Genomic DNA, 12,740 nt, shown 5'->3' with positions numbered 1-12,740 from the left:
CCCAGTAGGATGATTACTGTCAAAAACCAGAAAACAAGTGCTGATGAAAATGTAGAGATATTGGAACCCTTGTGCACTGTTGGTAGGAATATAAAATGGTACAGCCAGGTTTACTGTGGAAAACAGTATGGCAGTTCCTCAAAAATTAAACATGGGATTACCATATAATCTAGTGACTTCAATTCTCAGCAATACCCAAAAGAATTAGAAGCAGGGTCTCAAAGAGATGTTTCTACAAGTGTTCATAGCAGCTTTATTCACAGTAGCTAAAACATGGGTGGAACTCAACTGTCCATCAGTAAATGATGGATAAAGAATAGTTGGTCATGGGTCATCCCTGGAGATCCAGTGGTCAAGATGCCATGCTTCCAGGGCAGGGGGCATGAGTTTGATCCCTGGTTGGTTGGGGAACTAAGATCCACATGCCACATGGTGTGGTAAAAAAATAAAATTTGGTTTGTACCTATGGAATATTGTTCAGTCTTAAAAAGGAAGGGAATTCTGCAGTATTGTTACAATATCAGTGAACCTTGAGGACATTATACCACATGAAATATACCAGTCACAAAAAAGACAAATCCTGGATGACTGCACTTACGCACGGTACTTAGTCATAAAGATAGGAAGTTAGACGGCGGTTGCCAGGGGCTGAGGGGAGGATGGGGAGTTGTTGCTGCAGTTTCAGTTTTACAGAATGTAGAGAGTTAGGGGAATAGATGGTGGTAACAGCTGCACAGCACCGTGGATGGATTTGATGCCTCTGAACTGGCCTCTTTGCTAAGTTTTTGTTATATGTATTTTACCACAAGCACATGCAGAAAACTCCAAAACATCACACTCCAAGTCTCAGTCCATACACTCTGCCCTCTGCTGCAGGCTGAGATAAGCCAGCATCACAGAAGTGTTGAAGCCCGTTCCTTGAGCTGGAATTGAGACTTTTTGTCTTAAGTCAGAAGTATCACAAGGAATCCCTTCTGTATCCATGGCAGTAGGTGTCCTCTCTCTATCCAGAACGAGGCCGCCCTTGGGGAAACGTGGCTGGATTCACCATCCTGCATGAATGTTCCTGACACCCACTCGGTTGACTCACAGAGTGACGCCTGTTTCATAAGACCTGTGGGAGTTCCTGTCTCTGGAAGCATAAATGATTCCCAGTTATTTTGACTCTCAAAGGATGCAGCTCTCCTGCTGTCCCCAGCCCCTCTCCCCAGGTAAACAGGAGCATCTTGAGAAACCATTGTCTCAAACTGTCCTTAACCTCTTCGTCTCCAGCTACAGGCAAACCCAAAAATACAGACGATGCTTTGGCATCGCCGCAGCGAGGAGCAGGAGCGGGAACCTCTGCCTCCGAGGTTACCGAGTTGAACGACCCTTGTCCTGAAGCCCGGGAGAAGCTGCAGGAGATGTGTCGCATTATGTGAGCACCTCAGAGGTTGGGGCAGGTGGGAAAGGAGGGCATGGCCTGTGTGTGCGGAAGGGGGATCCTGGGCGTGTTGGCCACCCGGTGCCCCCAGCGACAGTGGAGGGGTGATTGTCGTCCCTCACACGCACATCCCTAGTCCTTCACCGTTCATAGTCCTTTTTAGTCCTGCTGTAACCTTATGAAGAAGGTAGGTTTATGCTCATTCTGCAGATGAGGAAACTATGGTACCCCAAGTGCATGGTAGTAAAGCATTGTCTGAGGTCCTCCAGCTCAGTGAGCCTGACCCAGGGCAATGCTTTTTGCCTCCTCACCAGTCAGACCCCTTTGCATGGCTTCTTATAATTTACACACTCTTATAGTTAAGCATGTTTATTTTTTAACAATTTGTTAGATGTTCTCTTTGGAAAAAAAGAAACACCTCTCAAACAAAACATATCTACATGGGTGATTAATGACATTTATGATTTTGTGGGTCACGAGGCCTAGCAGGTGAACCTGCATTTGCCTTGTTCCCTGGAACAAGGCCCATGAAGGACTTCAAACATAGTCACATCTAAGCATATGTATGTCCTGGAGCTCCAGGAAGACTGTCTCTGCAGCTGTAGAGCTTGGGTAGAGGGCAGCCACCCAGTTTGCTCATAACTGTGACATTTCAGAAGGAAACTGTCTTCCTTTGTAACCTCAGGATTGGGAGGGGATCAGAGCCTCCAGCTCCCCACCCCGTTCTGCACACAGGCCCACCCCATGGGTCTCCACCACTGTGCAAAAGGTGGAAATGAGGCCAGGAGTGGTCTGACGGGTACAGCCCTTCTCAGTTCTTCCTAAAAGCATTACCTGTGAGGATGAGGTGTTGGGGTGGGAGAAGGTCCTCCGGGGACAGGGAGATGGGATGGGAGTCTCGGGAGCTGGGGAGGAGCTACAGGGAGCCTCCCTGGTGAGTGAGAGCCAAGTGGCTAGAAGACATGTTGATCTCCTTCCCTGCAGAGAAGCCGAAAGGGTCTCGTGGAAAGGGAGGAATATCTTCTACCCCATCATCATACGCAACTACAGGGCAAAGATGCCCCCTCATCTAATGTCGACCCCCAAAGGGGATGCTCAGACCCAGAGCTCCCACCACCCTCACCCTCCGGGTGTTCAGACTTATGCTCCCGCCCCTCACCAGCCTCCCGCCCACCGCCTCCACTCCGACCGGCACTCTCTGGAGTGGAAGGGCCCCAGGAAGGTCATCAAGTTGCATTACTCCTTCTACGATGGGTCCTCCTTCGTTTAGTATCCTTCTGTTCGGTCCTTTCTCCCCGCAGCTCAGCCCGGAGAACTCCAGGGTTTGAAAAAGCTGGGGTTTCCTTTGGCTTTTCAGTTTATCAGAGAAGCCTGGTGACCAGTGCTTCGGGGTATTAAGAATTGGTCCAGGTCAGAGGAAGAAGTCCTGAGAGTCAAGCCTCCAGTTCAGGTCCTGTGGACCAGGATGCAACAAAACCAGTTGTGTATGATCACGTGTCAGTCTGGGCTGGGGGTATAGTAATGGTCTCTGCCTTCGAGGCTCTCCCAAGCAAGAAGAGGTTAGAGACACAGAACATCTCTAGCTGAGACAAGGTGATAGGAGACCCTCAGTCCAGGTGGGAGACTCTTCATCTTTCTGTTCCAGGCTCATTAGATGAGCCCTGTGGTTCTTGAATACTTTGCCCACAAGATCCATGTATTTGGAGTCTAACCCACACCCCAGAACCCCACCTGGCATGTGCCTGCCCAGGTTGCTCTGCAGCAGAGGTCTATCTGCGTTCGTGAGCATATGGGAGCTGGGTCCCAGCCTCAGGGTGTGGGAGTGGCACAGGGGGACATATTTTCTCTTTGAGAATCTGATGAAAGGTGTAGACCCTCTTCCTAGAAACATGCATTCAGACATGCAGGAAAAACATGACCTGTGATTGCAGGGGTTCTGCAGACCCCCACAACTTGTTTGTGTACCTGGATTTTAGAACGCTAGATTGAGGAAAACTGAGCTTTCTAATATGCAAATCCTTGGCAGGTAAATGCTGAGGGTTATGCATATTTTAGAGTGAATGGAGTCAGATGGCTTTTTTCTTTCACAAATGTTTATCGAGTATCATATGTGATGATGAATAGAGTGAAAGTGCCACTTTACCTTGGACGTGCAACTTGAATATGATTGCTTTCTTCTGAAATGAGGAAAAGGAGTTTGAATTTGGGTGTTGATGGTGAGAGAGGGCTCCCTTTGGAGAACAATCAGGGGGAGAAACAGTGTATCAGGAAGGCACCTTGGACCCTAATCTCCTTACGGGGGCCCTGTCGCCCTCTCCCCAACATGCTCTAGAGCTGGACCGGACTCAGATGCACAGCCTGTTTGTCAGCAAGGCTCTGAGGCCAGAGAGGGCAGAGTGCTGACTCCAGACTCGGCAGCCTAAGTTGAAAGAGATGCAAAGAAACACCAATCTTTTCATTCTTGTCCCTTCATTGTAGCAACAGGGAAACCAAGACCCAGAGGGGTGGCTCACCCAATGCCACAGGGGAAACTGGTGGCAGAGCCAGACCTGGATCCAGGGTCTCCTGACCTCTATTCGGGGCCCTCTTCCCAGCACCATTTTTATGCCTTTCAGGATTATTCCCTCCCACAGAGAGCAGGACAGGGGTTCTGGAAGCCAGGGGGAAACCTCATTGTACTAATAAAACCACTAAGCACACAGGGTCTACCACCTTTGGCAGAGAGGGTGGCTGTCTGAGCTGCCTCAACAGGCAGCTCAGCAGGTCTGCCGGCCATGGCCCCTCATTTTCTTTGGCTTCCTCAACACTGAACTGGGCATTCAGAACTGCAGTGCCTGTCACAGGAGTCCTATTGTTTCTCTGGCCATAAATGAGTGCATTCATCACCCTCTGCTCAGCCCTGCTTCCAGGGCACCCTGTATGTTGAGTCCAGCAAACTCCTTCTTAGGCAGCTGCTGCTCACAGGGGTCGTGGGGCTCCCCCTCTCTGACTCCACACTGCATTGAATGGAACCCCTTTTCTGACTCCACACTGCATTGAATGGGACCATTCCCCAGAGTTCATGAAGCCTGTGTCTGCCACCAGAGCAGGTGAACTAGTATAGATCAGGGGTTTGGGGGCCCGCAGGCAGCTCGGCCTTTTGGGATCCATACTCACTCCCCTGCCGCAGAATCCTGAAGGTCTCCTGCTGGAGACCTGAGCCATTGACGCTGGTGTGCTTGACCTGGTCCCCAGTGATCATCACATCCTGGCCATTAGTGTAGTTCCGCCGTGGGAGGAGCGGAGGAGGGGCCTGGATTCTAGGCCCAGTTCTTGGTGACCCTGCCCAAGCCACCGCATCCCTCTGGGACTTACTCCTCTCCATTACAAAATGACAAAGTGGGACCCGGTGATCTTGAAGGACAGCGTCTGTGTCACTGTGACAAAATGGCCAAAACACAAGTGCAGCTGGTGGATTGAGTCTTCCTCCCCACCTCCCCACCCCTTAGTCTAGCCAGAGTTTTGTTAACTTCACAGGTCTTTTCAGAGAACCAGTTTGGCGTGTTTCTGGTTCTCTCCATTGTCTTTTTCTGTTCCTTATTTTCTTGTATTATTTCCCACTTCTGCTAGCTTTAGTTTTACTTTGCTCTTTTAATAGCTCATTACAGTGGAAGGTTCAGTTGTTGATTTGATATCATTCTCCTTTAGTTCAAATATTTTATAAAAATGTATTGGAATATAATTGATTTACAATGTTAGTAGTTTCTGCTGTACAGTGAAGTGAATCTCCACTCTTTTTAATTTTTTTCATCTTTTAAAAAATTGATATGTAGTTGATTTACTATATCTACTCTTTCTAAGATTCTTTTCCCATATTGGTCATGGCAGAGTGTTGAGAATAATTCTCTGTGCCACCCAGTAGGTTCTTAGTTATCTACTTTTTATATAGTGGTGTGTATATGTCAGTCCCAGTCTTCCGGTTTATCTCCCCCCACACCCTTTCCCTCCTGGTAACCACAAGCTTGTTTTCTACATCTGGGACTATATTTCTGTTTTGTAAATAAGTTCATTTGTACCATTTTTTTTATTCTTCATATAAGCAATATCATATGATATTTGTCCTTCTCTGACTTATTTCACTTAGTATGATAATCTCCAGGTCCATCCATGTTGCTACAAATGGCATTATTTCATTCTTTTTAATGGCTGAGTACTATTCCATTGTATATGTGTGCCACATCTTCTTTATGCATTCATCTGTCAGTGGACATTTAGGTTGCTTCCATGTCTTGGCTGTTGTCAACAGTGCTGCAGTGAACACTGGGGTGCTCATTCGAACCATGTTTTTCTCCAGATACATACCCAAGAGTGGGATTGCTGAATTATAGCTCTCCGATATACTTTTCTCCATATTTTCTAGTTATTTTCTTAGTGGTTCCCTGGTATGATGGGATATAATTATTAAGATACAGTCACATTGGATTAGAATGAGTCCTCATCTGCTGGTGTCCTTATAAGAAGAGAAAACAAACACGCAGAGAAAACGATCATGTGATGATTGAGATAAAGGTTAGAATGATGTGTCTGTAAACAAAGGAATCCTGAAGATTCTTGGTAACCACCAGAAAAATAGGAAGAGGCAAGGAAGTGTTCTTCCCCAGAGCCTCTGAGAACATAGCCCTATCAGCGCTTTGATTTCAGATTTCTAGACTCCAGACCATGAGAGAATAAACTTCTGCTGTTTAAGTCATCCAGTTTGTGATACTTAGTTACAATAGCCCCAAGAAATTAATTACAATTGACAATAAATTAGTTTGAGTAAATACCAACATAAGCTCAATAGCATATAAGACTCTGCTCCTATACAGCTCCATTCCGCCTCCTTTATTTTGTTATTAACAGAAATTAACTCTTTATATATACATTGTGTGCCATTAACATAGATTTATAATTATTATTTTATGTAATTGTACTTTAAAATTATATGGGAAAAAATACTTATAAACCAAAAATAATATAATACTGAATCATATATTTACTTGCGTAGTTACCTTTATCAGTGTTCTTTCTTCCTTTGTATGTCTTTGAGTTATTTTCAAGTGTGTTTTCACATCCTGGCAACGTTATGTTGCAAATCCTTCAAACTCAGCTTCAACAGTACCTGAACTGAGAACTTCCAGATGTACAAGCTGAATTTCAGAGAGGCAGAGGAACCAGAGATCAAATTTCCAACATTCATTGGATCATGGAGAAAGCAAGGGAATTCCAGAAAAACATCTATGTCTGCTTCACTGGCTACACTAAAGCCTTGACTGTGCAGATCACAGCAAACTGTGGAAAATTCTTGAAAAGATGGGAGTACCAGACCACTTTAACTCTCTTCTGAGAAACCTGTGTCTGGGTCAAGAAGCAACAGTTAGAACTGGACATGGAACAATGGACTGGTTCCAAATTGGGGAAGGGGTATGACAAAGCTGTAAGTTGTCACCCTGCCTATTTAACTTATATGTAGAGTTCATCATGGAAAATGCCAGGCTGGATGAATCACAAGCTGGAATCAAGATTGTCAGGAGAAATATCAGTAACCTTAGATATGCAGATGATACCACTCTAATGGCAGAAAGTGAAGAGGAAGTAAAGAGTCTCTTGATGAGGGTGAAAGAAGAGAGTGAAAAAACTGGCTTAACACTCAACATTCAGAAAACTAAGATAATGGCATCCGGTCCCATCACTTCATGGCAAACAGAAGAGGAAAAAGTGGAAGCAGTGGCAGATTTTATTTTCCTGGGCTCCAGAATCACTGCAGACAATGACTGTAGCCATGAAATTAAAAGACGCTCCTTGGAAGGAAAGCTATGACCAACCTAGATAGCATATTAAAAAGCAGAGACATCTCTTGGCCGACAAAGTTCCATATAGTCAAAGCTATGGTTTTTCCAGTAGTCATGTATGAATGTGAGAGCTGGACCATAAAAGAAGGCTGAGTACTGAAGAACTGATGCTTTCAAATTGTGGTGCTGGAGAAGACTCTTGAGAGTCCCTTGGACAGCATGGAGATGAAACCAGTCAACCCTAAAGGAAATCAATCCTGAATATTCATTGGAAGGACTGATGCTGAAGCTCCAGTACTTTGGCCACCTGTTGGCAAAGAGCCGATTCACTGGAAAAAATCTTGATGCTGGGAAAGATTGAAGGCAAAAGAAGAAAGATGAGGCAGAAGATGAGATGGTTAGATAGCATTACCGACTTAATGGACATGAATTTGAGCAAACTCTGGGAGATAGTGGAGGACCAAGAAACCTGGTGTGCTGCAGTCCATGGAGTTGCAAAAAGTCAGTCGTGACTTAGTGACTGAAAAACAGCAAGAAGTGTTTTTTCATTTCAGCCTTAAGAACTTCTTTTAGCATTTTTTGTTGGGCAGGTGCACTAGTGGTTAACTCCCTCAGCTTTAGTTTATATGAAAAATTTTAATTTCTCCTTCATTTTGAAGAATAGTTTTACTCGATATAGAAGTCTTGGTTGATAGCTTTTTTCTTTCAGCTCTTTAAATATTACATCCCAGTACCTCTGGCCTCCTTGTTTGTTTGTTTGTTTTTTCTTTTTTTTTTAATTTTATTTTATTTTTAAACTTTACAGTATTGTATTGGTTTTGCCAAATATCGAAATGAATCCACCACAGGTATACTTGTGTTCCCCATCCTGAACCTTCCTCCCTCCTCCCTCCCCATACCATCCCTCTGGGTCATCCCAGTGCACCAGCCCCAAGCATCCAGTATCGTGCATCAAACCTGGACTGGCGACTCGTTTCATACATGATATTCTACATGTTTCAATGCCATTCTCCCAAATCTTCCCACCCTCTCCCTCTCCCACCGAGTCCATAAGACTGTTCTATACATCAGTGCCTCCTTGTTTTTTGATGAGAAATTGGCCAATCATATTAAGGATCCTTTGTACATGACAAGTCTCTTCTTTTGCTGCTTTCAAGAGTCTTTGTCTTTATGCCGTTTGATAATAATGTGTCTCAGTGTGGCTCTGTTTGAATTTATTGTACTTGGAGTTTGTTGAGTTTCTTGAACATATACAGTCATATCTTCCATGAAAAGTTTTCACCCATTATATCTTCAAACATTCTTTCTGTCCCCCTACTTCATCTTTGGGACTCCTGTTATGCATATATTGGGATTTTTTTTTTTTAATTTATATTTTAATTGGAGGAAAGTTGCTTTACAATGTTGTGCTTTCCATGAGGCACCTGAGAGCAGAACCTGGAGAGTTTCTGTTATTTCTACTTAACCATTTCTGCCAGCTATCCCTCTGGGAACATCGCCATGTGTCAGATCCCCACGTGCTGCAGAGGGAGAGCCATCACCTGCCTCTTTAACGACACACCCAGCTTCTCCTTCCTGGCCCTGTTCAATGCTGAAGGCCAGGGCTGTGTTCACTACAACCTAAAGGCCCGGTGAGTAGGTGGGAGGAGTCTTGGCCCCTGGAAGAATCTCTGAGGGTGATGAAGTGGGGCACTGACGTAGAAGGTAGGAGCCCCTGGAGAAAGGAGGGGCCAGTCCGCGTCCAGAGGTCTAGGAACACAGCGTGGAGGTCCCAAGTGGTGCCTCAGGGGCACGGCTGCCCTGAGGCCCTTACTTGCTGGACCCATGTCACAGCCACCAAAAAGGGGAACTCCCCAAGTCCTGCTCCACTTGCTCCTCCAGAACACTAAGATGCTGACTGTCAGCTAGGTTCATGGAAGAATTCTTTAGGGAAGAGAAGTGTTTTATACTAGGAAACAGTGAAGGAGAGGCCATGGGTAGCACATATTCTTGGCAGCCAAATGTGGATTTTGTCTGATAGTCTTAAGGAGCTGTGTTGGAAGAAATGACTTACTTTTCATGAGACATATATTCCATTTCCCATTTTGGTGCCTGAGATCTTACATGCTCAAGCTCCTGGGCTGCAGGCACACATTCCATTTCTGTCTCCCTTGGGTTTAGCCTGAGTCTCCACCATCTCCCTCAGACCTGCGCTTCCTAGCAGACTCCCCCAAGTAGCATCAACAGATGTGAAGGGACCTCAGACCATGTTAGGCGGGGGAAGTGGGGCTACTTGCAAGAGTCCTGGTTCTTCCTTCTAGGGCAGAGTCTCAGCGTCCTGCCCGCTGATAGCCTGTAGTGATGAGGGCTTGCTTCAGGGGCCTGGAGGCAGCTCATCATTTATGTATCTCTCCTAGCTGCCCATACGTCTTGGTCTTGGATGAGGAAGGTGGTATCACCAACGACCAGAAGGGCTACGTAGTCCACAAGTGGAGCTGGACTTCTAAGACGGAGACTTTACTCTCTCTGGAATACAAGGTAGGGGTGGGCAGCAGAGGTAGGGCATTAAGAACCAGGAGGCTGCCTGTGTGACAGGAGCATGGCCTCTAGGAGCTTGTGATCTCATCCAGAGGTCTGTACGTTGATGGGCAGTGGCCCACGGTTGGCTGAAGTGAACTTTTCAGTTGCCTGCAGACTGTTGTACTGACCTTTCTTAGTAATATTCTTCCTATTGTATTTTTATTATTAACAATATTATGTTTTATAGTTAAAAATGTCCTTTATTTTAGGGATTAGCTGTTACAGTAGTTGATGGTTTTATTTTTAATGTCTAATGTGGCCGTAAGAAAAGTTACGTTATTTTGGTCCTCGTCAGTGTTTGTTTTTGTAATTTACTATCTGTAAAATAAAAAAACCCTGAGCATTAAAGGTAGCTGATAGACAAAAATCCTTTTTTCATTCTTTTGGTTGTTAAGCTATTCTTCAAAGTTTACTAATAAGTTAATGTTGAATTACTAGTACTAAATAACAACTGATTACATTAATTTACTAATAAAGCAAATTAGGTGTGCTTATCACTTTACCTATGGCAGAGTTTCTCATCCCTGGAACCACTGACATTTTCAGATGGGTAATTCTTTATGATAACTGTGCGTTGTGGGATATTTATCAGTATCACCCCAGATGCCAGTGATACCCACTTTCCTAATTAGAACAACCAAAAATATCTCCAGACAGCGCCAGAGGTTATCTGAGGGGCAAAAATCACCCATTGTTTAAAATCATCAACCTTGGGGATAGAAAGGTAGATTATACCCCTCAAGGAACTTAGAAGTCTAGGGGAATAATATGTGGTAGAGGAGGGTAAGCACTGTGAGACAGGGATTAGCTCATGGGTTGAGATTCAGAGAAAGATCATAGAACACAGAATCCACCCAAGGTAAGAGTTAACAGACAGAATCATTCTTGGAGTTTATGGTGGGGCTCACGCATCCTGTCTCATGCCCTTCCTGTTCATCCTCTACATTGGCCACTGGATTCTCATTCTTATAAGCCCATTCCTGTAGTCCATACCTCTGTTTAGAAACATTCAAGTCTTTGAACATGACTCACCTTTCCCACCCCATTGGCCTGAAATACATCTTCTCGCTCTGCCAATCCAAATCGTTCTTCCTTCAAACCCCTAGTCAGACTTCCTATCTTTGTGGCTCTCCAGTTCATGCCCATTTCTCTCTTCTTCCAGGGCCCACTGTCTGGATTAAAAGGCAATCCACACTGAAATGAGGAATTTCAATCATTGGACAATTAGTTATGCAGTGAAGAGGTTCTCAGTTGTGGCTGAATATCAGAATCACCCATGGCACTTTTAACAGACCCCAGACACAGCTCCACAGAGATCCAGATTGAGTTGGTCTGCTATGGGTTCTGGATTTTGTAGTTTTCACAAGTCTTTCTGCTTGACCAGGTCCCAGCTCCCCAGTCCAGAGGTGTATTGTTATTGCCTTAATATTTAACATTTTGTAGTTGTATGAAAAGTTTACAATTCAAAAAGATTATAAATTGCTCGCAAGCAGGCACCATATTATATGTCAGTGTGACCAAGTAGACAGAGAACTGGGATGAGGATCTGAGGAGCCAAGTACTAATGTCTTGCTGAACCCTGGCTGTGCAGCTTTCTAAAAACCACTCAGCTTCTCTGAGCCTTGGTGTCTCATCAGTACAAGATGGGTCACCAGAGCCTCCGTCCTTGCCTCACACTGCTTTTGTGAGAGCTGAAAGAAACCATGGTGGGGAGGGTGTTTCAGCAGTGCGTTTCAATTCATTCTTCTAGGCCCTAGAGCTGCATGCAGAAACGCATAGCAGGGTCCTGTCAGTCAGGGGTGGCCTGGAAGACACGGCGGCCTTGAGGTGTAGCGCGAGTGTGCACACTATTGTCACAGATACAGATGAGAAGGAGGGAAAGAACTCTGGGTAGAGGAATAGTACCTCCAAAGTTAGGCGTCAGTGTGGCATTGTTAAAAGTTCACAGGTGCTTTTCATGCAAGAAAAGAAGCCAGGGCTGTGTGTATCATGGGGTGGAGGCAAGAGGCATTGGACGTCAGGCCAGGAGTTTGCATCTGTCTTGAAGGCTACAGTGGCTAGTTTGTTTCTGCCCAGATATTTACCATTCCCAGCATTTTCATTCCTCTCTGAAAATCTGTTTTCCTCCTGGTATCATTTCTCTTCAGCCTGAAGAACTTCCTTTAGCATTTCTTGAAATGAACATCTTCTGGCAACGTTTTTCATGTGGAAAATGTTTTTATGAAAAAATATTTTTGTTGGGTATGAAATTCTGTTTGACTTCTTAAAAAATTAGCATTTTAAAGATGTTCCATAGTGTCTGTCCTCCATAGTTTCTGATGAGAAATCTCTGGTTATTTAAATCATTGTTCATTTTCTCTAGCTGCTTTCAAGATTTTCTGTTTTTGTTTTATAAGTTTGACTATGATGTTTCTACATGTGGTTATCTTCATATAAATTCTGTTTGGGGTTTACTGACCTTCTTTAATATGTAAATTCACATCTTTCATCAAATTTGGGAAGTCTTCTGCCCCTATTTGGGGGTGGGGGGAGTGCTCCAATCTCTTTCCATCTCTTCTGAGACTCCAGTTACATGTATTTTAGACCTTTTATGCTCAAAATTCTCCAAGCCAGGCTTCAGCAATATGTGAACCATGAACTTCCTGATGTTCAAGCTGGTTTTAGAAAAGGCAGAGGAACCAGAGATCAAATTGCCAACATCTGCTGGATCATGGAAAAAGCAAGAGAGTTCCAGAAAAACATCTATTTCTGCTTTATTGACTATGCCAAAGCCTTTGACTGTGTGGATCACAACAAACTGTGGAAAATTCTGAAAGAGATGGGCATACCAGACCACCTGACCTGCCTCTTGAGAAATCTGTATGCAGGTTAGGAAGCAACAGTTAGAACTGGACATGGAACAACAGACTGGTTCCAAATAGGAAAAGGAGTTTGTCAAGGCTGTATAT

General features: G+C 44.6%; 1 protein-coding gene across 1 annotated transcript in view; it reads left to right on the top strand.

The window, feature by feature from the left end:
* The window catches only part of C20H3orf20 (chromosome 20 C3orf20 homolog), a 59,285-nt gene that overhangs the window by 22,231 nt on the left and 24,314 nt on the right, over positions 1-12,740 (top strand). Inside the window, exons 5-8 of the mRNA XM_055557700.1 lie at positions 1,279-1,417; positions 2,408-2,692; positions 8,712-8,864; positions 9,630-9,750. Of these exons, the coding sequence (XP_055413675.1) occupies positions 1,279-1,417; positions 2,408-2,692; positions 8,712-8,864; positions 9,630-9,750 (698 nt within the window). The remainder of the gene's footprint in view (positions 1-1,278; positions 1,418-2,407; positions 2,693-8,711; positions 8,865-9,629; positions 9,751-12,740) is intronic.

The sequence above is a fragment of the Bubalus kerabau genome, chromosome 20, assembly GCF_029407905.1.
Source record: "Bubalus kerabau isolate K-KA32 ecotype Philippines breed swamp buffalo chromosome 20, PCC_UOA_SB_1v2, whole genome shotgun sequence".
In the NCBI taxonomy this organism is placed as follows: Eukaryota; Metazoa; Chordata; class Mammalia; order Artiodactyla; family Bovidae; genus Bubalus; species Bubalus kerabau.
Note: the sequence above shows the minus strand (reverse complement) of the source record. Positions and strands in the feature narration are given on the sequence as shown.